This window comes from Electrophorus electricus, chromosome 20 (assembly GCF_041902795.1).
Source record: "Electrophorus electricus isolate QZ-2024a chromosome 20, ASM4190279v1, whole genome shotgun sequence".
Classification (NCBI taxonomy): Eukaryota; Metazoa; Chordata; class Actinopteri; order Gymnotiformes; family Gymnotidae; genus Electrophorus; species Electrophorus electricus.
The window spans coordinates 19,400,001-19,427,427 of NC_137516.1; the positions used below are offsets into that span (position 1 = coordinate 19,400,001).

Sequence of the window (27,427 nt, forward strand, 5' to 3'; positions counted from 1 at the left end):
GCACCATCTCTGGGGTCCAGCACCATCTCTGAGGTCCAGCAGCCTCTATGGACTACTGTGTGAGGAGATGACTGTATTAACCAGGCCATTGTCTTGCCTGTCAAAAACAAGGCTGATGCCTGTATAGATTGAACAGAGCGGCTCTATTGGACGGAATCTCACACTCCCTCCAATCACAAGAGGCCAAGGGGATGTATGGTGACCCAGTGTGGAGTGTATGGAGGTGGGGGTAGGCATCGCCTTTAGAGTTTCTCACAGCAAGGTGAATCTCCCTTACCCAGTTATCCTGCTTCATGCCCTGGAGGCCCTGCAATCCCACCACACACACACACACACCCTCCCTCTGTTGGTCTAATCCAGATCTGTTTACCTCTCCATCAGTGGCTACCAAATGGTGCCTCTGAAAGGAGAAGACTTGCTTTACAGGTTCTGAGTTTGAGCCTTTGCTCACTTTTTAATGACCTTTTGTGCCTGCACACTGTATGGGTTTCACTCTCCTGGGAGCCCTCAGTAATAGCGCGAGGCTTTTGGCTCGGACCTCTGTGAGAGGGTAGATATGGGGTCATCAGGGCGGGGGCGGCCTCGGTTGCAGCACCTCCTCCAGGGACGGCACAGAGCACCGAGTCTCGTGCAGCGTGGCTGAGATGGGGGTGGATCCTCAGAGCTGCGGACGCATAGTAACACTAGACAGAGGATGTAATATCAGTCCAAATGTTACTCTGTATGGCAGCGAGGCTTGTACAGAGAGAGTGAGGGTTCTTCTCAGAACAACTTCTAGGTTCACCATCCAAACAGGTGGGGAGGGGGTTCAGGCTTTACACCACAGTTGTTTACATATTTTCTTGTAATAGTACACATTTTTCCCTCAGTTGCATAAGACTTCGTGGAATCATGCAGGGAGTCTATCTGTTTTTCACTCTTAAAGAGCCACTGTCTGTTATACCCAAACTGGCCTCCCACTCCCCACAGCACCTGAACGGGTTCTTGATTAAGCTAGTCATATTAATATAGTACCACATGAGTACCATGTTATAATACTACATGAGCATGTTATAATACTACATGAGCATGTTATAATACCACATGAGTATCACGTTATAATATTACATGAGCATCATGGTATAGAATCAGATGAGTATCATGTTATAATACTACATAAGCAACATGTTATAATAGTACATGAGCATCATGTTATAATACTACATAAGCAACATGTTATAATACTACATGAGTACCATGTTATAATACTACATGAGTACCATGTTATAATACTACATGAGCATCAAGTTATAGGACTACATTAGCAACATGTTATAGTACTGCATGAGCAACATGTTATAATACTACATGGGCATCATGTTATAATACTACATGAGCGACATGTTATAATACTACATGAGCATCATGTTATAATACTACATGAGCAACATGTTATAGTACTGCATGAACAGCGTGTTATAATACTACATGGGCATCATGTTATAATTCTACATGAGTACCATGTTATAATACTACATGAGCAACATGTTATAATAGTACATGAGCATCATGTTATAATATTACATGAGCATCATGTTAGAATACTCTCATACCCACCTGCCATACCCAATACACTCAGATCAGTGCTTCACTTTCCAAATTGTCCTGAATGGATGTTGTTATTCAGCAGAAAAACCATCATGTCTGCATTTGCTCCACAGTGGAAAAATAAAAGGAAAAGAAAACATGACCAGCCCTGTGTTTCAGTGTTTAATGCAGCTGGAGGTGACCCCCCTGTGTGTGTGTGTGTGTGTGTGAGTGTGTGTGTGTGTGTGTTCAGCCCAGGTTCTCACCTGCGCTACGATCTCACATGAGCTATGTTCTCACCTTGACTATGTTCTCATGTGGGCTATGTTCTCACCTTCACTATGTTCTCACGTGGGCTATGTTCTCATCTTCACTATGTTCTCACATGGGCTATGTTCTCACCTTCACTATGTTCTCACCTTCACTATGTTCTCATGTGGGCTATGTTCTCACCTTCACTATGTTCTCACCTTCACTATGTTCTCACGTAGGCTATGTTCTCACCTTCACTATGTTCTCATGTGGTCTATGTTCTCACATGGTCTATGTTCTCACATGGGCTATGTTCTCACCTTCAACATGTTCTCACCTTCACTATGTTCTCACCTTCACTATGTTCTCACATGGGCTATGTTCTCACCTTCAATATGTTCTCACCTTCACTATGTTCTCAAATTCACTATGTTCTCACGTGGGCTATGTTCTCACCTTCGCTTTGTTCTCACCTTCACTATGTTCTCACGTGGGCTATGTTCTCACCTTCACTATGTTCTGACCTTCGCTATGTTCTCACGTAGGCTATGTTCTCACCTTCACTATGTTCTCACGTGGGCTATGTTCTCACCTTCACTATGTTCTCACCTTCACTATGTTCTCACGTGGGCTATGTTCTCACCTTCGCTATGTTCTCACCTTCACTATGTTCTGACCTTCGCTATGTTCTCACGTAGGCTATATTCTCACCTTCACTATGTTCTGACCTTCACTATGTTCTCACATGGGCTATGTTCTCACCTTCGCTATGTTCTCATGTGGTCTATGTTCTCACATGGTCTATGTTCTCACATGGGCTATGTTCTCACGTGGTCTGTGTTCTCACGTGGGCTATGTTCTCACCTTCACTATGTTCTGACCTTCGCTATGTTCTCACGTAGGCTATGTTCTCACCTTCACTATGTTCTCACGTGGTCTATGTTCTAACGTGGTCTATGTTCTCACCTTCCAGGCACAGGAAACCTCACTCTACGTGTAGTAACAGTCAAAGGATCAAAGTCAGGACCCTGAAACTTTACACATGTTCCATGGGTACCAGGTTCACTCCTAACATGAAGAGGTTTTGTCATATTAATTAAGTGCATACACATGACAGATTACATCTAACATCTCCTAACCGCTCTACTTAACCGCTGAACACACAGAACTGTACGCTCTTCCCAACAGCTCTACCTAACCGCTCTATCTAACACACAGACTGGGCTTGATTCCTGCATACTACATAACTGTCGGTAGTCTTACTGGCATCTGTTTATTCTGTGCTGTTTTTTCATGCATAATTAGCTACATTTTTAATATATGTTTAGCATTTAATTTTTAGATACAGGCAAACATTTACAAATGCAGCTGAATTTTCAACTACCACAGATGAACCATAGCACAGATGAACCATACCATAGATATACCATACCAAAGATGTATCATACCACAGATGAACCAATTTGTATCACATAATTATTTCTCTCTCTCTCTCTCTCTCTCTCTCTCTCTCTCTCTCTCTATATATATATATATATATATATATATATATATATATATATATATATATATATATATATATATATATATATATATGGTATACTTATGCAAAACATTTATACAGCATCCTGGCCTGTTTTCTGGGTTGCCATTTCTGGACTCTGCTGGAACCACTATTCCAGTGTCACAGAGCTGCACAACGTTTACTGTTTACTATGTTCCAGTGGATGGAGCAGGAGTATCATAGCCACTAAGTGCCTCATTATCTTGTTTCAATTCTTCTCCTTTTTCCAGGAAAAAAAAATTTGACTTCATGTGAAAACTTGGCAGAGACTCTTGTGGTGTCATTTGATCTCCCTGATCTAACCTCTGGAACCTCTAACAAGCGCGATACTTTTTCAGCTTCACACTTTCAACCAGGACGTGATTACACCGCAATCACTTTTCATTTCTATTGTCAATAAAGTGTCTCCTGCTTCTTTCACCTGGATACATTCATTGTCCCACAGAACAAAGATGTGTAGCATGTGAACGGTGCTCCAGTTACCTCAGCAAAGTTTTCACCTCGCAGAGCAACAATGACAGAAAGAATGGCTTCAGCTTTTTTTAACAGCTTTCACACGAGTTTGGCGTTTGGATGTGTTGATTTCATGTCTCAAAAAACGTGATATAGGAATGAAATAGCCATGGCATTACAGAGCTGCTCCTCCAAGGCTGTGGAGCTCAGCTGGTCTCTTACGGTTCCTCAGCAGTAATCGTCCCTCCGCAGGCCAGGCTGGCTAAAGGTGAGCTCAGATAGCAGTCCGTCTCCAACCGAAAGGAAAGAAGGGCGGAGCAGATAACAGGAGAAGCCCTTCTGGAGAGCCCGAGAAGGTCCTTCTCAGAATGACCAGATAAGAACAGACACACGTGGAGCACCTTTGCACGTTCTCTGAGGAATACTGCAACAGTAAGATTAGGACTCCAACACAAGAGTGCGCGAGAACTGTATGTTAGTTCACTAATGAAGCATTATTCTTCATTTATCAAAAATGAGCACTTATTATGATACTTATTATTCTTTAATATTTAAAACTAATAGTGTTCATACCTCTTTAAGCCAGCGATGGCTCAGTGGGTACTGTACTGCGTTAGTAATCAGAAGGTTGCCAGTTCAAGTCCTACCTCTGCCAAGTTGCAACTGTTGGGCCCCTGAGAAAGATTTTTAACCCTCAAGTTGTGTTCAATTATATCTGCTGCTTTGGATATAAGGTAACCATTAAAATAAAATTATCTACAGTTAAATAGTTTTTCCTTTCATGGTTATCTTTATTAAATATTTGTTGGGAGAACATAAAACATGACAGACCCATCTACTCATGCACAGTTCAGCTGGTCTCACTGATAAGCATGAAGGGGTTGGCTGTGTTCTGTGTTCTCTGAGGGTCAACTGTTGCCTCATCTTGCGTGTGTGTGTGTGTGTGTGTGTGCGTGCGTGCGTGCGTGTGCGTGTGCGTGTGCGTGTGTGTGTGTGTGTGTGTGTGTGTGTGTGCGTGTGCGTGTGTGCGTGTGTGCGTGTGCGCGTGTGCGTGTGTGTGTGTGTGTGTGTGTGCAGTGCTCTACGTAATTCTCACTAAATAATTCTAACACTTATTAATGATTATTATTAAATACCCTGTGTAGTAATTATTAATTATTCATGATTATTATTAATTACCCTGTGTAGTAATTATTAATTATTAATGATTATTATTAATTATCCTGTGTAATGTGCTGTTGGTGTCCAGGGTTAAAGCTCAGTATTGTTTTACTAAACACGTCCATTGCATTATTCCACAGGCATAAGACTCATAACTAAGCCGACATACACAGAGGGATCAACTGAATAAACGTTTATACACATTCAAGTGCCTAATAAATACTGTGTGATATAAGACATTTTGGAGTGTGTGAGTAGAACAGAAAGTCGTTTTGGAGTGTGTGAGTATACACACTCTGTGGGTAGGGTTAGTCCTGAGCTATTAGGTGAAACGTGAAGTAGATGATATTGTCACTTCTCTTGTGCTCTGCAGCCTGAGGGTCTACTGTAGCCTAGAAAACAGAACAGGCTAAAATAGAACAGACAAAGAAGTTCGTGTTTCTGTACAACTCATATTTATACACATATGAGAAAAGGATTTGCTTACAGTATAATGTGTCCCTTTAACATTTAAAATATACATCTAATGCAATTGAATGTTGATCAATTGGATGATAATTAGTGTTTGTGTTTGACAATATTTGACAGCTACTATATTGTGATTGACATGCTGATCCACAGCATAAAGTGGTTTAATTATGGTGTGTGTACCTCAAGGCATGAAAAAGCCACATGTGCAGATTTAGTGCCAAAATCCAACTGTAATGTGTCAGTTTCTCTCTCTCTCTGTCGCTGTCTCTCTCTCTCTCTCTCTCTCTCTCTCTCTCTCCATCTTTCTGTCCCTTGCTCTTACTTGCTCTCCCTCCCTCCCTTTCTCTCTCCCTCTCTCCTTTTCTCTCTCCCTCTCTCCCTTTCTCTCTCCCTCTCTCTCTCTTGCTCTCTCTTTCTCCCTCTCTGTCTTCTTTTCTCACACTCTCTACCTTTCCTCCTCTATCACCTTCCTCATTCTCAGAGAGCACAACAGATATTACAGAATTATGGTTGGCATGGATGGGATTGACTGTTTCAGGAATTCCTGAGGCGTGTGTGCTTTTGTGCAATTCTGGAACACCGGCCATTTCTCCAGTGGAAAAAGTGCCCAGTGCCACGTCATTTTCCAGGGAGTTCCTCCTCTGTAACTGGGCCTCATTATGTTCCCTTTGGACCTCAGATCATCTCTGAGAGCTCTGGGGCCTGTTGCTATTCTTTTTGGACTGACCTCAGATCATTACTGAGAGGGGAAACATGCCCCTGCTCTCCCTAACGTTTGTCATGTCCTAAAAACAGAGTTGAAACAAACCTAGCCAGAATGAGAGAGATATGCCACAGGATTCAGGAGACCTGGGCCTCCCCAACAGAGCAAGCAGGAGTGTTTGAAAGGGCTGAAATTGTTCAGTCACTCTCAGCACAACAAAAGCTTGATGGTTTCAGGGGAAAATGTGTCATTTTGGAAGCGGAGGAGGCTGGAGATTACCCCTGATACTCCATACCTCATTAGCATCCCTGTGAAATGCATGAGATAAGCCATCTGCTAAGCCCCATAAAGGGTCACGTATTGTCATCCAACTGTAGAACCTCACCACCAAACCGAATGTGTGTGAAAGTTATGGAATGAACCAATGAATCAACCAATGAATGAATCAACGAATGAACCATTGAATGAACCAATGACGCGTCCAAACATTGGGCGTCCCAGCCTGCTGCTGGGTTTTTGGTGCTGGAGGTTCTAAACTTTGGAAGCAAGTACCAGGTCTCTGCTGAGTGTGTGAGGAGGGTATGGGTGGGACATGGTCCACTCTGAGCACAAGTGACGGGCAGCCTGGACAGGGTCTCTCGGGGTCATTAGTGCTAAAAGACCTGCCCACTAAAATCACCCCTCCCCCATCTCAGAGGCATGCATCACCACAACAGTAACACTGATCCCTCTAGCCCCAGTTGGTCATCTGCACAGCACCATGGCCAAGAACAAGCAGGGGAGAAGAAGGAAAGCAGAAACAGGCCAGCACAGGAATGGAGACAAGATCTCAGCTGTACACCAGCCCATGGTCCTGGTGACCTACACACGTCTTCATTCACCTCTCAATAAAAAACAGTTTACACTGCATTATTTACTGGCAGAAAGATTCACAGTGTGACCAGTATGTGCAGTATGACCACTATGACCAGTATTGTGTTCACAGTATCACCAGTATGACCAGTATGAGCAGTATTAGCAATATGACCAGTTTGACCAGTATGAGCAGTATTGTGTTTTCAGTTGGATTATGTGGCATAGCAGCCACTCATGGTCAGTTGGACGTCTCTTCAGTTGCCATGGTATTCCCCTGCGCAGAGTAACACAGGCAAGCAAAATGTGTCATGTTGCCTGTGGCAACATCCAAGAATGCTAACGTAATGTTTTCTCCTCACATGTTTTCTACAGTTCTGTTTGCAAACCTGTGCTGATTCTCTGCTCAATTAAGCCAAAGTGTGAAAATTCCAAGACAAGTATTTACCCCTAATATTTGAGAAAGAAGTTTGGCTTATCAGCCTGAAAATGGCTTCATTAGTTTGACCTAATTAGCCAGGTAAGTCTGATTAATAACCTTTTAAATCTTGTTACGGGCTCAGCGGGGATTGTCGGGGAACATTGAGCCGAGGTGAGGAATCTTCTTTCGCTACACTGAAAGCTTGTGGTGTGTTTTGATGAAGCTGGTTTGGCCTCCCGGCCAGGTGCTCACACCTAATTTGTGGAACTCATGCATCTGGCAGCCAGAAGGTGCATGTGACCTACGGCTGAGGTGCGCTACGGCTGAGGTGACCTACGGCTGAGGTGAGCTACGGCTGAGGTGCGCTATGGCTGAGGTGACCTACGGCTGAGGTGGCCTACAGCTGAGCTACAGCGTTACCTCTGCTTTTCAGGTCTTGCTGTTGCTATATTTGCACAAGCTGACCTGCCAACTACCATGATTAACTGCAAACCATTTTGAGCAAAAGTGAGTTAAATGTTTTCGACTCAAGGATTTAGTCCTTATATAATCACAATAATTTATCTTTAGACAATTTACTGATTTACAATTTAGCTAATTTACTGATAAATATTTACTGAAAGAAAGTTGCTGATTTGAAGACAGTGACACTTGTTTTCAGACATTCTACAAAAAAGACTCAAAAGCCTTTTTTTTGGTCTCAATTTGTCAGCACGCCTCCAGGGAACCAACTGGTAACCATACAAACCCCACAACTGCCCCAGTTAGGTCAGCTTACTGGGACTGTGGCTTCCACATTGTGAGAGAAACTCTAGTCACATTTGTCTCAACAGTGGCCCAGTTTCAGACGTGCAGGAAGACTCCTGCTGTGTTCGTCTTGGCCACAAACGCCGTTGATTACTTAATCAACACAAGCGATGTTTGGTTCTCTTCCACAGGAGCGCCGTGCATGAAGCCTGAAGGGGCGGAGTCACACATGTCCATCTCAGAAGAAATGTAAGAGCTGAACTCAGTCAGTCGATAATTATCTGATTTCAAAACCTCTTTAAAATTGATTTCAACACTTTCTCACATGGACTACACATGACCTTTGTGCACAGGGTGATCAGATTCTGTTATGTAGATTATTGTTGAGGTTCCACATTAATCGTGTCTGTCTTTCATGTCTTTGTATGAACAGCCAAAGTAATATAATTGACAGTGGGGGACAGCAAGGTTAGAGGTCACAGATGTTATCAAAACATCCAGGCTGCTCGCTACCTTCCTCTATGCAGACACCAGTCCTCCAAGCCAAAGGCCACCACATTGCCTGCAAGCAGACAAAGAGGCTACACGTGAAATACAGCTACAAGTGAATCACAGCTACAGGTGACACACACAACTACAGGTGAATCACAGCTACAGGTGAATCACAGCTACAGGTGACACACAAACGACAGGTGAAACACAGCTACAGGTGCAACACAGCTACAGGTGGAACACACAGCTACAGGTGAAACAAAGGTACAGGTGAAACACACAGGTACAGGTGAAACACAGCTACAGGTGAAACACACAGCTACAGGTGAAACAAAGGTACAGGTGAAACACACAGGTACAGGTAAAACAAAGCTACAGGTGAACCACAGAGGTACAAGTGAAACACAGCTGCAGGTGCAACACAGCTACAGGTGGAACACACAGCTACAGGTGGAACACACAGCTACAGGTAGAACACACAGCTACAGGTGAAACAGAGGTACAGGTGAAACACACAGGTACAGGTGGAACACGGCTACAGGTGAAGCACAGAGGTACAAGTGAAACACAGCTACAGGTGAAACACAGCTACAGGTGAAGCACAGCTACAGGTGAAGTATACAGATACAGGTGGAACACAGCTACAGGTGAAGCACAGGTACAGATGAAGTACACAGCTACAAGTGAAGCACAGGTACAGGTGAAGCACAGGTACAGGTGGAACACAGCTATAGGTGAAGCACGGGTACAGGTGAAGCACAGGTACAGGTGGAACACAGCTACAGGTGAAGTACAGACGTACAGGTGAAGCACAGAGGCACAGGTGGAACACAGCTACAGGTGAAACACACAGGTACAGGTGGGACACACAGCTACAGGTGAAGCACAGGTACAGGTGGAACACAGCTACAGGTGAAGTACAGAGGTACAGGTGAAGCACAGAGGCACAGGTGGAACACAGCTACAGGTGAAACACACAGGTACAGGTGGGACACACAGCTACAGGTGAAGCACAGGTACAGGTGGAACACAGCTACAGGTGAAGCACAGGTACAGGTGAAGCACAGGTACAGGTTCCCAGTAGAGCAAAGGGACCATGGCTGCTCTCAGTTCTCTGGGAGCAGTGCCGGCAGATTACTGCTCAAATTACTACCGCCTGGTCTTGCTGTAGAGTCTTAAACAGCTAGTCTTTACCTGCTGACTATTAAGTAGCTAATGTTTTATTCAATGTTTTTTTCTTTTTGGATTGTTTTTTTTTTACTCAGTTGCAGTGTAAGATCAAATGTCCACAAATTCCCCAGGAAACGACACTAATCATGTAACCAACATGCTATCCTGTGTAAAATCTCTAAAATGACATTTAAAATTAATCTTTCATTCCATGCTATTCTGTTTAGATTACAACCAAGACTATTTTTGGTAAACTATAAATATATATTTTCTTAGTCTTAGTGAGTTTTAGATCCAGAGAAACCCAACCTTAGGTGCCTTTGGGTGGATTTGTGTGAGATCCATCGGACTTGCGGAGGTTGGGAACAGGAATGCTGATGAATTCCTTTCATCTGACTGAAGAACAGAATGACAGCAGAGAACAGATAGATGTGCAAATAAGTGCTTTTCCCAAGTCCATTACTATTGTGTGACACGGGGACACGGATTCCTGGGCGCAGGTCAACCCCCCCCACCCCACAAACACAAACACACTCTTGACCCCAGAACCTCCCGGTCCTCAGCTGCTCAGAGGCCAGTGAGGCTGATACCAACTACAGAAAACTGGGTGCGTGTGAAGGGTGCACTTGGAAGACAGGAAGTGACTTCAGTTACCGTGGAATCTTGAGGAGCAGCAATATTGCATAGAATGCACACTAATATATCTATGTGAATCCACTCTAATATATCTAATATATCTATTTGAACAGAAAATATCTGTATGGAAAAGTCCAGTGCATTCCTGCCTATTGTATCAGACACAATCAGACCTAAGATCAGACCTAAAACACACTCAGTCACTCTTTCAATTGTTAACAACTGAACAAACTTAGTCTTTTTTAGTGCATAGTTCTTGCAATGCTGTTTTTGAGTACTATGTCTGTATCCTGGAAGGCTGCTTCTTTAGTCAGACTGTTTAAGATTACCAGCTTCTGGCTCCAGCAGGGAGAGCCCTGAGGGTTTAGTTCAGGGTTGTTTTTGAGGTGTGATTTTGATTTTCCCAGGGTCATCCCTTCATCCCACTCTAATTTCTGTCCTCTGTCTTCGTCTCCTGCTCATTTTCATGTGATGTGTCAGAGAAGGTGCAGTCTCTACATCATGTGAGGAAGTGAATCTCTGTTGGTTAGCAGTGCAGGTCCCATGCTGGGGGGTAAGTACTGTCCTGGAGCCTGTAGATTAGACTGTAATAAATGTCCATAGTGCCTGAGTGAATAGCCAGTAGAACAGGAAGACAAACGGGGGGGGGTCACATCACACCAGAATCCACACAATACACAGCACAGCACAACACAACACAGCACAACAAAACACAGCACAGCAGAGCACAGCACAGCACAGCACAACACCACACAACACAACAAAACAGAGTACAAAACAGTACAACACAACACAGCACAGCACAGCACAGCACAGCACAACAAAACACAGCACAGCACAGCACAACACAATACAACACAAGACAGCACAGCACAACAAAACACAGCACAGCAGAGCACAGCACAGCACAACACCACACAACACAACAAAACAGAGTACAAAACAGTACAACACAACACAGCACAGCACAACACAGCACAGCACAGCACAACATAGCACAACAAAACACAGCACAGCACAGCACAACACAATACAACACAAGACAGCACAGCACAACACAGCACAACAAAACACAGCACAGCACAGCACAACACAACACAACACAACAAAACAGAGTACAAAACAGTACAAAACAGTAAAACACAGCACAGCACAACACAGCACAGCACAACACAACACAATACAGCACAGCACAACACAATACAACACAAGACAGCACAGCACAGCACATGCTGGGATTGTACGCACCAAGATGGGTTGGAACCAAACCTGTAAAGCAGTTTTGAGCAGCAGTGCTGAGGTAAGTGTGTGAGTGTGTGCACTAGCTGGAACGCAAAATGTGCTTCTGAAAACCTGCCAGAGTCTTCATCATGTGTAGACTTGCTACTGTGTACACACAAGACATGTGGACAGGCGTGGGCAGTTAGTGGGAAAGCCAAGATGAGCGCGGATTATTCCGAGATGGGAGAGGCTGGGATTGTACCTACTACTGGATCCCTGTTAGAGGTATCCATCATTAACCTGACAGGTATTTTTCCCCTCGTGGGCATTAACCTCGGCTCTGTAATAGATGTACTTTAGATGTGCGGTGCTCATTATTTTGCATTTGTGTGCTTTGTGGCTTTGGGTCACTGTGGTGACTGGAGCCTGGCTGGCAGTGCTCTGACTCTAGCATGGTCCAGTGGAAGTGAAAAGGTCTGCCCCATCGTAGCAAAGGTGCAGGCTGACCCACGGCAGCTACGCGGGTGGTACAAACCCCAGGTACAAATATTTACCCAGCCTCGCTGATTTGTCAAGACGAACAAGGCGCTAAAACATGAGTGACCACCAGAGCTCAGACATTCCACTGCAGAGATACAGCGAAAAGCAGCATAACCATGAACAAACCCACAAACACTGCAGCCTTCAGTGCAGCTCATGCTACACACAGCTAGAACGGAACTGTGCAGTACTGGCTGTACATCAGAGTGGTGAATAGGTCTTGGTAATGCACCCACTTTACTGACAGGTCATATCTTAACACTGTGTGGCTAATAGTTCATTTGAGCCCTGGGGAAAATGCACTCAAGGTTGAATGACACTGACAGTTTGCACAAAGCCTTCACGTTACTCACACAGCAACCAGGATGCAGGAGAAAGCATACGGCCCACCGACCATAAGACTTTTACAATGAACTTGCAAACTTAGTCAAAATGCCAGAATGCAGCAAAATGAAAGTGTAAAAAAACACAAATGTAAAGTGATGATTAGGGAGTAGATGTTATAGAGCCAGGACTGTCTTCACAGAGCCAGGCGTGTCTCCAAAGAGCCAGTATTGTGTACTCTGTTATTCTGTCCTGTGGAATTGTGTACTGTGTTATTCTGTCCTGTGGTATTCTGTCCTGTGGAATTGTGTACTGTGTTATTCTGTCCTGTGGTATTGTGTACTGTGTTATTCTGTCCTGTGGTATTGTGTACTGTGTTATTCTGTCCTATGGTATTGTGTACTGTGTTATTCTGTCCTGTGGTATTGTGTACTGTGTTATTCTGTCCTGTGGAATTGTGTACTGTGTTATTCTGTCCTGTGGTATTGTGTACTGTGTTATTCTGTCCTGTGGTATTGTGTACTGTGTTATTCTGTCCTGTGGTATTCTGTCCTGTGGAATTGTGTACTGTGTTATTCTGTCCTGTGGTATTGTGTACTGTGTTATTCTGTCCTGTGGTATTGTGTACTGTGTTATTCTGTCCTATGGTATTGTGTACTGTGTTATTCTGTCCTGTGGTATTGTGTACTGTGTTATTCTGTCCTGTGGAATTGTGTACTGTGTTATTCTGTCCTGTGGTATTGTGTACTGTGTTATTCTGTCCTGTGGTATTGTGTACTGTGTTATTCTGTCCTGTGGTATTGTGTACTGTGTTATTCTGTCCTGTGGTATTCTGTACTGTGATATTCTATTCTGTGTTATTCTATTCTGTGGTATTCTGTACTGTGGTATTCTGTACTGTGGTATTCTATTCTGTGGTATTCTGTACTGTGGTATTCTGTACTGTGGCATTCTATTCTGTGGTATTCTGTACTGTGGTATTCTATTCTGTGGTATTCTATTCTGTGGATCAAAAGATGTTTAATTGCATGCTTCTTGCAAATGTGCCATGTTTACTGTAATTCAGTTTTAATTAGGCGGAAACACACACGCGCAACACACACACGTTAACACATGTGCGTACACACACATATACACACACATATACACACACTCACACATCTGTAGACATAAACAAAGTTGTATAAACACTTGCTATCACAAATGTATACACATTTGGCCAAGTTCACATACCTTTCAGGAAGCGCATGCAGGCAAGCATGGCAGGGTGGAGACTTCACTCATAATCGCATCCCATCCAGTTCCTCGTGGTCACTGACTGCAAGACTAACAAAAACTAACAACTGCCTTAGCTCAAGAAAGCTAATAAACATTATCAGCATAACCTGATGAAACAACTCCCAGCACCTGGTTACCGCTCCCATGAGAGGACCTGACAAGTGTTTTGTTTTTATTTTATTTTATTTTTTTCGCGTCATTGGAAATGACAAAACCGTAATGATTCGCAGGTTATTAGATGGGACCCGATATGAATGTGAGCCTGTGATGTTCCAGCCTGTGACTTCTAATAAAACATTCAACATAATTTTCTTTTCTTTATAGTTAAAGTTTATAGTTAAACAATTAAGTGAATATATAAATGTACTATTTTGTTATACAATAGAGACCTGTACGTCTTCTACTGTTTAGACACGAATAGACAATAATTCATAGCCTTTATAAAATCTAGCACATATCCTGACCAACCTGAACAAGATTAAACTAATTAGTAGAATGTCGTATTTGGCTTATTATTATTATTATTATTATTATTATTATTATTATTATTATTATTATTATTATTATTATTATTATTATTTCATGCCGTATTTGAGAACTTAAATGATTGATTCCGCCAATCAATATTTTCACTACTCTATATGATGTTCCAGTCTATAATTACATTTTTAAGCACAAATCAGTTCACGAGAAAGATTGCCCCAAAGACCACATATTTAGTTTCTCTTTATTTTTATACCATTTTAATCGATCGAATTCTTCGGCAGATAAAATCCTACCGGTTGTATACCTACAGGACACGTGAGGAAGTCCGTATGTAAACGCAGCTTTCGCGTCATGATTTGTACGTGGCTTTTCCGATTAATCGGAACTTGGATATGTTAAAATCGTTTATCTGAGCGATTTTGACTGTATTTAGTCGTCTTCGGGAAACTGTTGCTCTGTCTGCCAAACTGCAATCTGCTTAATTGTGTTTAGAAGACACGAGCGCACTTCCTTTTCTCTCTGCAGAGCGGAGCAAACGGGGTACGCGCTTCGGTTCAGGTTTACTTCTTCACTGATTAACTAGTATGATTTAGAAGAAACCATAAAACCATTCTATAAAATCATTCTATACGTAGCATTTAAAAATAACTGACCAAGTGTACAAAACTTTCACATCTTTCTTTTATCAGACTACTGTTGAATTGAAATGCCACGTATAATCTATAATGCTATAATCTAGAGCTGTGCTAAAACTCTCCAATAAAAAGACGCGGGACGGTCCTCGACTTGACTTTTTAAAGTATTTTTTAAATGTTTTCAGGAAAATAAATCTGTTTCCACTGCATGCAATAATATTAGCAGCGCATGCTGAGGTTCCCGGTATTTAGGATAAAACTGTAGCCTTTAAGGTGCAGGGTGCCTAACCGTGATATACAGGTTCCATCTTACTGGGTGGGAAAGAACACGCAGTAGTTGGAGAGTGCAGAATGCAATCCGATGTACCGTGTAGCGAGTACAACACTCGTTTAGCATTTTGGACAGTAGAATGTCGTTAATAGTTCCCTAAAACAGGTAGTATCTTCAAACCTTAAAACTATTCAGCTGGATTCTGCGGTTAAATTGCCCCACCTTTTCTCTAAACATCACTACGACAGTCTTTATTTACTTTATGATCAACTTAAATAATAGGCTTATTGACTCAGAGATCATTAACTTAAATTTAGCGCAGCTGTTTGACTTTACAATAATCGTGTTGTTTCGATGGATCTGAGATTTCACAGCTACTTACTCGCATGTTAATGGTTTGTGAATTCGACCTGTACAAATTAATATCGGCCCTCGTGCGTTTCTTGACTTTAGCGTTGAATCAGCCGATTTAAATATTAAAGGACGGGTTGTATTAGTCGAAACTCACAGTGCAAATTTATTTTGGAATCTCTTGTTTGCTCAAAACACAGGGTTTCAATTTCTTGTAGACAACTATGTATTCAGGACTGAGTGATGTTTGTTGTATTCGTTTAATTTAATGGGTAAAAAGTACACGTGTGTGTTTGCACGTGTGGGTACGCGTTCGTCCCTGTCTGCATCTGAATGTGTGTATAAATGCAAAATGTATAAAGATCATTAAGTGGTGATTAGTTGTATTAGGACTGTAGGAGTGTAACTGTCGCGAGGAGGATTTGCGCCCCCTTTTGTGCTGCAAGTAGAGACAAACGCGCGAGCGAGCACCTAGTTAAAAAGTCAGTTAAATGTGTTTTAATAAGAAAGAAAGTTCTTGCTATACGTGTCAGTTAAGTTGATCTATAATATGTCACATGATCATTTACTGTTAAAATAATCAAATCGTATTACATAAATCAAGTCGTTTACAAATGTATCGTAACAAATAAAAGTGTAAGAAATATCGTAAAACCTGAATGTGTTGCACTGCTAATTCAAATTTTCACGATCAACACACTGCAAAGTGTTTCCTTTTAAAAGTGATTTTCTTTTAATTCAGCAACACTGCGGCTATAAATGTCATAACCAACCTACTACATAACCGAAATGATCCATTTTTAATTTTCTTTCTTTGCATTCAGGCAGTTGTATACTGAAATATTTCTAAAGTGAGTTTACAAACTGCGTTTCTAAAGCCTGTGTTTCTAACAGACCTAACCGCGCTGCGTCCGTTGATCATTGATGACTAGATCTGTAGATTACAAGTTCACAACTAAAGGCTGCCTACGTCATGAGGACACGCCCACACGTCATTCAAACCCCCTTTATAATGAGCTACCAAAACACGAGCTCGGTAGAAGAACTGTACACGCGCCCGCTCGAGCTCTTCGCCTGCATGAGAATATAAATATCCGTTCAACTCCCGAAGGCTTGTAACATGGCTCTCGCGGGTGCTTTGCTGCCGTCGATAACCGCCTTTTCAAACAGCCAGCTTTTGGACGAAAAACATGCTGAAATTGTCCGAGTGAGTATAAACGGTTCCAACATTTTTTGAGTTTTATTAAATGTAAATATAAAAATGTCAATAGAACAGCATAGTTTCTAATTGCTTCATCGTGTTTATAAAAAAGAGCGTGCTTTCATCGTGCAGTCTTCTGCGGCTGACCCGTTTTGTTTTGTAGGACTGGAACATCGATCCGGCCGAAATCGACTCGACAGGTGCCAAGAGCTCGAAGCCCCTCATCGAGGTTGAATTCAGCATCTTGGAGTCTCCGCCACTGACCAAGGACGAGGACGAACTTTCCAGGTTTTTGGATTTAGAGTTCATTTTGTCAAACTCGATCACGTGCGACAGTGCCAATACCTCGACTCAGCGACCACCCGCTTATTCCTTACCGGAGTCACCGGAGAGCTGCAACACCGTGTACGACAGCGACGGCTCGAACCCGACTCCCAGCGTGTACAGTGGGACCGGGCACGGCCTTGTAGCGGAGCTGCTCACCCCAGACATGAACTACCACGCAGAGTCACCAGAAGACTTCAACCTTAAAGGGACCTTCGACAGGCCGGAATATACTGATCTTAGCGTACTGAACACCCACAGTCAGGCACACGTGCACATGCCGACTCCAAATGCTCTGGGATACAAAATAAAAACCGAAAATCACGAGCAGTCTTGCATGATGGTAAATGACTACATGGGGCAGTTTTATGGACAGAAACCTCACCCTTCTACACGCGCCCACAACCAGGCCCCTATGCAGCCGTTTGGCCACCACATGCAAGACATGTCCCGGGATATGCTGGCCAGGAAGCAAGGTCACTTGTCAGATATGGACCCTCGTCACCAGATGCACATTGCGCAGCCTCAGCAGTACATGAACCGCGCGCATTATCCACCACAGTATCCCGGGCACCAAGGTGCGCCGCAGTATCACGGACACTACGCGCTTTACGCGGAGCAAATGCGCACGCATCATTCGGGGATGTCTGGTATGGTGTTGACTCCTCCGTCCTCGCCACTGCTGGAGTTTCTAAATCCGGAGGACATCAAGCCCAAACGTGGACGTCGGTCGTGGTCACGGAAGCGCAACGCGACGCACAGCTGCGAGTTTCCTGGCTGCGGGAAAACGTACACCAAGAGCTCGCACCTGAAGGCTCACATGCGCACGCACACAGGTAAGATGAGTGGCTCGTGTATTCCTCAAACGCTTGCATTATTCATTAGCCCTGTTTACCTTCCACTGAAGTGTAACCCGCCCGTTGTGTCTCCCGATGTCCGCAGGTGAGAAGCCGTACCACTGTAACTGGGAGGGATGCGGGTGGAAGTTCGCTAGATCGGACGAGCTGACGCGTCACTACCGGAAGCACACGGGACACAGACCGTTCCAGTGCCACCTGTGCGAGAGAGCCTTCTCGCGCTCCGACCACTTGGCTCTGCACATGAAGAGGCACATGTAGACTGGCTGTGTGGAGGGGCGCACTGTAGTTATGGTCATACCTGCTTTGGAATGGCTGTTGTAAATACAACTCGGCGACTTAAATTATGGCAGTATTTAAGAACAAGAGCGATTCATGAGAAAATAAGTTATTTAGTAAAGACCAGAATGATTCCTTTGTACAGAAACAGGGCAGGACCCATATTTTTGTACATATCTTTTAGATCCCAAATTTGTTCATACATTTTTGTTAAGACATGGGATACTTACATTGGGTTTCAGTAGAATTTAGGACCCTTTTATGTGTCTAGTTTTGTACTCTTGACTTGTTTGAACAAAGATTTTAATATCGGGTACTAAAACATTTTTCAGCGAAGCGCCATGTGTGTGCAAATCCTTCATTCGTGAATGGTGAAGAGATTTTTTTATGATACCTTTTTTGTAATCTGCATACTTGAAAACCTTTGTCTGTATATAATGCCTAACATGGTCTTTAAAATAGAGAAACTTGTTCACATTCCTTTTGTAAACTTATTTGTTTCTGTAAAATAGATTTGCTCATTTTTAAGTGAATATTTTAGTTTGAAAAAAAAAGAGACAATAATAAAAATAGCAAACTTTTTTTTTTTTTTTTTTGACGCGCTTGCCCTCGTGCAGGCGCGGTTCTGCATGCTGTCAGGCTGCGGTTTTCAGATTGCGGTCTGATGTCGCCCTCTCGTGGCCAAAAGCGACTTAAAGCATTCAGTGTAATTGATTTAATCTTTTAAATTCAGTTCCGCTATCGGGCTATGCAGAAGCACACAGCATAACGACTTTCCTTTTCAGTATAGAAAACGTGTAATAATGTGGCCTAATAAAGATAAACAGTCATCAGGCAAGTAATAACATATCTTTGTAAACACAATAATATGTAAACATTAGAATATAGCAAAGAGAATCACACAAATAGAACCGCAAACACTCAAACAATGAATGTATAAATAATAGATAAATAAGTACAGTTCGAGCCCTAAAATGTGCCCAAAGCGGACGGAGCATGTTATTTTAATAACGTGACAAACTGCTTACTACTGATGTTGTAGCCACAACTGTTGTAGTTTGAACTCGAACTTAATGACATGAACAGCGATCCCTGCTTACACGCCTACCGCTGAGAGGAGGTTTATGTGCGCGTACCACACATCCACAGCTAAAGTAAAGTGGGGTGACCTAATCCCAGTCTAAGAGGAGACTGGTACCAGTTAACGGGGAGAAGGAGGGAACGTGTTTATTCTCACCAGTACACTTAACCCCATAAACATAACAATACTGTAAAAATATATGTACAAATAATACAAAACTAGGGCATCTTTTCACCATTACTAAGAAAATCTGCCTATTATTAACACATTTGCCAGGGCAACAAACACCTACGCATTCCCCCACGTCCACGACAGTACACCTACTAGGTGCAACGCTTTGCAAATCCCTGCACAAACATCTCCAGCACATCCCAGTGAAATACAACCCCAGTAAAAAGTTTCTCTATACACAGCTCCAAGCACACAACAATGATAACTTTAGGATCAACACCGGGGAAGAGGAACAAGCCCACAGCGCCACCCGCCCACAGCATTTATTACTTTAAAAAAGAAGGAAGAAGCGAAAATTTTTGCTACTTAAGATCCAGAAGCTTTTCAGTGATTTTATGAAGAAAAACTATTTGTGTTTTATATTTTACGCTGTAAATCATATCAGTAAAAAATGTAAATTCAAAATTTTTATTTCTGTATTTGGACGCCAATACATTTCTAGGGGCTGTAGAGTACTTGACACTTAATCTTTAAGACTTTGTCTCCCTCTTTCGGCAACAAATCAAATTACATGAAAATACGATTTTTTTCCATTCATACTTAACCTAGTAGACCAATTAACGTGATCTGTTTTACCTAACATATATGTTTCTTGAGAGTTATGTGCGCTCGAAAACTACTTTCTTGATATGCAAAAACAAATAAGTAAATAAAAGTTAATTTCAAATGATTTTTTAAATGTTTTAGACCTCACAAATCACACTCAACCGGATATATAATCATGTTGTACATACGTGAATGTCTTGGAATTGTGGAGTTGAATTAAAATTAAAACATGTTAAATATACTAAGTTTAGTAAATAGGGAGTGGCTGGGTAATGAGTTTGGCTTTAGTCAAGAATCATTGATCCGTGAAAAGTGACTGGTATTAACGTCTACCACTAGATGGCGCTGTTTACATACGTCTAGGGCCTCTCTCTTGTTGCTGATGTGACACCAGTGCCAGTGCAGCCTGCCACAGAGGGCACACACTGTGCCCAAGCAGCAGTGACCAGCTGTAGTTCAGTTTACTGGACCTCACGCCCACAGTAAAGCGCGTGCTGCCGCTCAGCGTAACTACTGCACAAGATCAGTTTATATGCAATTGGGTTGTTTTTTCCTGCTGTAGTGGTGTCATGAAGCACAGCACTGATGGGATCACAGAAAGGCTTCAGACATGATCCTACTCTACATAACAGCTTTTGATGTGTCTCTCATTAGCCTTTTTTTGTGGAAAGAAATTTCCACTCCCCCCCCACAAGTACACTTTACCCCCCCCCCCCCACAAGTACACTTTACCCCCACCCCCCACAAGTACACTTTACCCCCACCCCCCCCAAGTACACTTTACCCCTACCCCCACCCCCCACAAGTACACTTTACCCCCACCCCCACCCCCCCACAAGTACACTTTACCCCCACCCCCACCCCCAAGTACACTGCCTTCAACTTCTGTCTTAAAGGGATTTTATTCTGTAACTGGGATTTTCTTGCCACTGCGGGAATGTTTCAGGTCACACGAGTTAGAAGCTCTATAAAAGGTCTCAGAAATTCCAGAGTACTGCGACAACTGCAGACGGAAAAGGTTCATTCTGAGAAATGATATGATACACCACACTGTTAAGCCCCAACAAAGAATTAAAGGGCTCTTCTCTCAACATTTATTGGGTTTTTTTTCTAATTTAACTTTGATCAGAAACTAAACGGGAAACTTCACTGAATCAGGAACAGCAAACTGTGACTCATATTATAGAAACACACCATAAGTGTGTAAGACACAGTAGTTACACTCCAGAAACATTTAGGCCAAAATGTTAGAACTTATGTATTTCAAATAAATGTACATTTCCCAGGATTGCACAATTTAAACACATAGATCTGATGTAAAAAAAAAAATGCATTAAAATGAATAATTCTGCATGACAATTTAACGTTGAATGAACTTGTTGGTAAAGTTTGATTACTTTTCTTAAATTGTTTAAATACATCACAGGACAAGCACACAAAATACCTAAACATTTACTGTAGTCCAGATATATGTAAATTACACTTCACACTGACCATTAAAATTAGACAAGTTTAACTGGTAATCTGACAACCGTAAACAATCATAAAACTCTCAAACAGACAAAAATATTTAAATTTACCAAGATCCATGAACCTGAATTAGCAGTTTGTTGATCAGAAGGTGTGACTCCTGCATGCTAAGAAAACCAGCACAGTTGTGAATACCGACTTTGTCATCCATCAGACAATGTGCTAAATGTTTTTCACAATGAGTTCAAAACCCCTTCACGTCTGTCCAAGTATTTACAAAAATTGTAAATTGTAAACACCAATCTGGCTCCTTAAATCCAAAATAAAAGTCTGAAGCAACAGGCTTAGAAGCCAAGAAGAATTATACCACATTAACACGGAACTAAAAGAGCAGCAACATTGGAGAGCAAAAGTAAATATACAAAGGAGGATATAAGACAGGTCTCTTAAAACAAATAACTGGTTTCTGTTTTAGGAAAATCAACTTTATTGCTTAAATTGTGCGCAGAATCTGTCAAAATTAACCTAATTTATTTCTGTGTCATAGTACATTCTGGGTTTAAAATAAAGCATTTTCTGATATGCCAAAACAGATAAGTAAATAGTTAATTAATTTCAAATGATTTTAAAAATATGTATCCATATTTCATGTGGCCTTTTTTTTTCATGTTTCAGGAGAACGTTACTGATGTTCGGGATACTGCTGTGGGCTTGTATTTCAGAGGTTGCACTAGACTCCTTACTTCAGTGAAGGGAAGCATCTCAATGCTTCAGCACACTGACATTCTGGACAGTTGTGTGTGTCCACCTTAGTGGGAGAGGTTGGAGAAGCACCTTTACTGTCCCAGTACACCCAGCAAAGTCCATAAAAAACAGTGGCATGGTGGGGTAAGTTTGTCGTGGAAAAACGTGACTGGCAAACAGAGAACCCCAAACTCAACCCCACTGAACACCTTTGTGTCTGTGAGCCAGGCACTCCCGCCTCCGTGTCTGACCTCACTAACGTTCTTCTGGATGAATGGAAAAAAGTCTTTGAAAACCTTCCAAGAAGAGTGGACGCTATTATATCTGTAAAGGGAGATCGACTGCATATTAACGCCTGTGGATTTACAATGGAACGTCATAAACGCGGCTGTAGGTGTAACGTGTGGGTGTCCCAATACTTTTGTCCATTATTTGAGTGTCCATTACACCTGTGTGGCAGTTATCATGGGCTAAGAAGAGCTTATCATTTTAGCACCCTTGTGAACAGGAGTGTGTAACCAAATGAGTGGTCATCGAAGCATTGTGTTTTTCACAGCACATACATCCTGTCCCTCTCGGGTTTGTCTACTACAGACTCAATTTGATGGCCAATGATTCCTAGTGTTCGCACCAACATACAAACAAACCTTCCGCCACTCGTCTACACAGTAAAATTACTAGACTGGAATTTAACCCCACACTGCAATTCTGTCTGCAGTGGAACTCCGGATGATATAAACCACTGAGATTAACACTGTAGTGACCACAGGGTTAACTGTAAATGTCCGTTATTTTCACCTTGTCCGTCGGGTTTGCCATTGCCCGTGATATTGATCAACCATAAATACTAAAATAATAACCATGTTTGCACATTCCCTGTAAAACTGCAAGGTGTGCATTATAATATGGGAATATTAACCAAAGCACTCCCCACTCAAACCTTCTTGCGATTAAATGTGGGAATACGGTTTAATGTGCTGTATTACTGTATTTATTAGCAGCCTGATTTTGGCCTCAGTTCGACAGTCCAGCACCTTTTGTGGTTCTTTTGTTAGCCAACTCTCAAAAACACGAGTGGAAAATTTCCAGACACGGCGCGCTTTCTTTGATAATGAAACCACTCATTTTCACCAGTCGCAACAAGCATCTACCACAAATTCCCCCTCGGTGCTTTCGGCCACTGCAAACGACATCACATTTTATTGTGATTCGTGTGAGTCATTAAAGCCATGCTGCCACAGCAGCTCTAACTTTCGGCTCGCACACTTTTGTCTTTTGTCCACCTGAGAGATCTGCTCCCAGATCGGTTTCGCCATCTCGGGATTAAACGCAGGTACAGCTGCATGTCTGGAAAAACCGTGGGTCATTCCGTTTACGATGCACGTGCATGGATGTAATTTTCGGTTATATTCTAGTCCTTATATCAATCGCCAAGGTTTAGTATATCTGCCGTCTATCCCTAACATATTTTAAACGAATCTTTATTATTTATTGGAATAGCTTGTAGTATCAGATCCGAATTCAATCCAGAGCGTATTTCCGATTGTTGACAGTTGACGTTTTATTTTTTGTTATCGTCCAAATTTGCTCGATAATCTCACACAGGTAAGTAGCCAGGAAGCAGATCAACATCGAAAAGCAAACTGGGCGTTACAATTAATAAGATCAATATATTTTTTAAAAATCATATCGTAGTAGCTAATTATCTCACAAGAGGAGATTTGGGAAATCTGAGTTAGGAGGTATTGGCTCGTGGCGTCAAGTCCCCGTGTGGCAGGTTTGATGTGGGTCCTGGAGTTGCCCCACTGCGGCCCCTCCTGCCGGACGCGCTACCGGGCAGGAGGGGGTGGGATGGCACTCGGGCTATTTGGACAAAGGCGGTCCCATGTTGGTGCTTGAAGAAATTAGCGATGCACTCAACTTTTCTCCTCTCCGTCAGACGAACTGCCCCACGCGTCTGCCCCACGCGCAGCACAAAGGACTCCGTGAGGGTAAGCGCGCCGCACACGATAACGTTTCCTCCGGTGAATTTATCGACGTAGCCTAAACATGCCTTTTAAAACCATCGTTTTCCCAATATGCGTAAATGGTTCACACCTGTAGTAGGCTCAACCACATTATTTATGGACTGTATTATATATAAAAACATGCTTTTGGCTTCCGCAAATACATTTTTAAATTGACAACAATGATTTTTAAAATTAACTGCATTTTGAATTCCTTAGACTGCAGTTATGTTACCTGCTAAGACAAACGGGTTTTCAGAGCATTAGTTCAGTCTTTATCTTCACACAGTTGGATATTTGCCATAACTCCGCAGAGCACGTGGTGCTTCCTAGTAGTCGTAGTTGTCGGTGAGCGGGCAAAGTGTCGGTATGACCTCCGTAGTCATGAAGGACTGTAGTCAGACGCTCATTAGTGAAGTTCTGTTGTTGAAAAAACAGCGTGAAGAAGGCGAAACTAGCGCAATATGACGATGAAGCGCGTTATTAGTGTTTGCTGTTATTAGTGTTTGCCGGTCTGCTGCGGTCCTATGGGACGTGTGTGTCTTACTCTCTGGTTATAGGGCTCAATGGGGCTCATTAGGGTTCATTAGGTCTTATTGTGTATGAATAACTCGTTTACTATTTGACTGGTTAGAGGCTGTTATCTTGTGACTGTAGACATCCATGTTGTTATATCGTATCGTTTAGGAAATTCCCGTTTCTTTAGCTTGTCATTATAGTTCGAAAGTGGACATGTTATTTAGTGTTCAAAGTCTAAAATTAATCACTATTTCTGTACAGCTGCCCTGAGCTACAATGAAAACACATTGTCAATCCCAGACATGTTTCTTGTGAAACATTTTGTTTTTTACCTGATGGTATTTGACGAATGTCTGTTGCATGACTTTCTGGACGGTTTCGGTCAGTCATGTTCTAAAAGAACGACCTTGTGCTTTGTTGGTGGCCAGTGTGATTAAACAAGTTTGGCATGAGATCCACAAACATTCGCTGATCTGCTTCCATTGTTCTGTGATTTTTTTCCAGTTTCTATTTATTTAACATCTAAATCATAAAGAAACCACACGTTTAGACTGTAGCCCAGTGTAATAATCTTTCATAGGGATGAAGCAGTCTGTTTTTCTGGCTGAAGGATTTATCATCAGAGTTTGATGGACTGTCTCTGTCACTGTGGAAACAGAGCAGATTGAGCATGGATTCTCAGATGACCTTTTGGGACCTGTTAAATAGGTCTTTAAGTCTCTGAAGTCTTTGTTCAGTATTTACAACTTGTTTCCTTTCTTTTATGAAATCTTAGTTGTAGTAAAGGCTAATGGAAGTAAGCTGAAAGTGAAGCAGTGTTTTGCTCCTGTGTTGGTTGGGGAGAGCATGTAATCAGGTCTAGAAACAGTTGCTAGAATATGTAGTTCTTGTTTAGTTTTTTTTAAAATTACGACTTAATTTTATGTGTTTAAACACTTTTAATATCAGGAATAAGAGCAGATATCTTGTGCAAGAGGTTATCTATTCATGTCTTGACAGGTTTACACATTCTTTATAAAAGCTATTGTTCACATTTAATAGTTGGTACAGCATAAAAATGTCATTTTTAGGGAAGTGCTGAGAGAACTAGCAAAATATATTTAACACAAGAGTTATAGGAACCCTGAGGATGTAAGGCTTGAAAATTCTCTGAAGAATTTTGACCCAACATTCTGGGAAGATCAGTGCTGTAGATGGATGGCCTCAATCTCCCCTATGACCTAAGGCCAGAATAACTGATCCAGAGGAAGGCAGGACAGTGAGGTAGCAGGCTGCAGCAGGTGACGCCCGTGCAGGTTGAGGCGAGTGTGTGTGTGTCAGAGTGGGTGTGACGCGGCAGTGTGTGGGCTCGCGCTGAGCTCCGGTTATTACAGCATTCTCCATAGAGAAGCTGTTTGTGGCGTGGAGACGCTTCACAGAACTTGTCCGTCATCACACACAGCATGACCGTGTCTCCAGGGCCCGGTCCCCACTTCCTCGAGCTCAGAGGAGAACATTGGAGCTGGACCGTTCCATGTTACCGAAGTGAAACCACCCTACCCGCGTCCCCTGCCCCTCGTCACCAACACAATCACACAGCTCCTGTAGCTGTTGTCAGGCAGAACTGCCACTGCCATTGGGGGGAGCTTCCACACACATGTAGAAGAAAACCTGTGGGTGGTGCCATGTCAACACATACGCTTGTTTGCCAGTGATTGTTGTGTTTGGTCAGTCAGGTTCATGAGTTGGTGATTCTGGAGGTCCATCCATGTGCTGATCTGCCCAACCTCTTCCTCGTGTTGTCTATACAGCTTTTGTGCTATGGAAGCTTTATTGGCGCCCCTCAATGGCCTCATCAAATCCAAACATCCTGGTCACAATGCCTGCCCGTCCGTTGTCACAGCGCTGGAGGCTGTGGGACTGAACCATTTTGTATTTCCTTTCTTGGATGAGGGAATGCAGGGAATCTGTTTGCTATCCTACGGAGGATGTGCTGTCCTGTGTGAACTCCTGAATTGTGGTGGAAAGGTAGCAAGAGAACAAGCTCACCCATATTTACCAGCCCCAGTTCAACAGACGTGTGGTTACAGACGCAGCTGTAACTTTCCTGTAGTAGACTTGCATGGTATATGACATCCTGTTTTTCTGGGTTGTTCTGAAGGTTAAAGGCTAAGTTGAGTGTTCAGCAGAGATTGTTCCTACTGTTTGTGCTCATGATAGACTCTCCTCACTGCTCTGTGGGCCATTTCAACTGTGCAAAGACCCGCTGGAGCTCTGAGCTGTTCTCTGATAGATTTGTCTCATTCTGTCTCATTCTCTGAGCTGTTCTATGATAGCTCTGTCTCATTCTCTGAGCTGTTCTCAGATAGAGCTGTCTCATTCTGTCGTGTCTGGATGTACCATCATTGATCTGGGTTTTATGAAGGTTGTGCTACACTGTCACTGAATGTAAAGCCCATGTGTCTGAAATGACGACACTGTGAAGCCCCTGGACGGTCAACAAATGCTCGTGAGAATCTGTTGGGTGAGTTGGTGACTTTCAAGGGTGAATTAGTGATGTCTTTTGTAAGCATTGATAGAGGACCATATAATCCAA

At 42.6% G+C, this 27,427-nt stretch overlaps 3 protein-coding genes across 4 annotated transcripts in view; all 3 read left to right on the forward strand.

The window, feature by feature from the left end:
* LOC118242972 (uncharacterized) overlaps positions 1-13,619 on the forward strand; it is a 29,085-nt gene extending 15,466 nt beyond the window's left edge. Inside the window, exons 5-7 of the transcript XR_014118862.1 lie at positions 1-262; positions 8,382-8,439; positions 8,624-13,619. The exon at positions 1-262 is cut by the window's left edge and continues 1,417 nt beyond it. The gene's annotated coding sequence lies outside the window, so the exon portion shown is untranslated. The remainder of the gene's footprint in view (positions 263-8,381; positions 8,440-8,623) is intronic.
* Positions 13,620-16,631: 3,012 nt separating this feature from the next.
* On the forward strand, positions 16,632-18,732 carry klf17 (Kruppel like factor 17). Its single transcript, XM_027021730.3, has 3 exons — positions 16,632-16,801; positions 16,959-17,955; positions 18,062-18,732. The coding sequence occupies exons 1-3, from the start codon at positions 16,715-16,717 to the stop codon at positions 18,235-18,237; spliced, it is 1,260 nt and encodes a 419-aa protein (XP_026877531.2). The 5' UTR covers positions 16,632-16,714; the 3' UTR covers positions 18,238-18,732.
* A 4,910-nt stretch (positions 18,733-23,642) lies between these two features.
* Positions 23,643-27,427, forward strand: part of slc6a9 (solute carrier family 6 member 9) — a 36,080-nt gene continuing 32,295 nt past the window's right edge. The window contains exon 1 of one of the 2 annotated variants that reach the window (XM_035536314.2): positions 23,643-23,660. The gene's annotated coding sequence lies outside the window, so the exon portion shown is untranslated. Of the gene's footprint in view, positions 23,661-24,165; positions 24,319-27,427 lie in introns of those variants that run through there. The other variant, XM_035536312.2, reaches the window with a different exon arrangement.

What these genes read in the sequence shown, in the direction of transcription:
- klf17 (XM_027021730.3), top strand. Translation starts at nt 16,715, where the DNA reads ATGGCTCTCGCGGGTGCTTTGCTGCCGTCGATAACCGCCTTTTCAAAC. An exon ending in AACATGCTGAAATTGTCCGA is followed by an intron (nt 16,802 to 16,958) that starts GTGAGTATAAAC and finishes TTTGTTTTGTAG; the next exon opens with GACTGGAACATCGATCCGGC. An exon ending in TCACATGCGCACGCACACAG is followed by an intron (nt 17,956 to 18,061) that starts GTAAGATGAGTG and finishes CGATGTCCGCAG; the next exon opens with GTGAGAAGCCGTACCACTGT.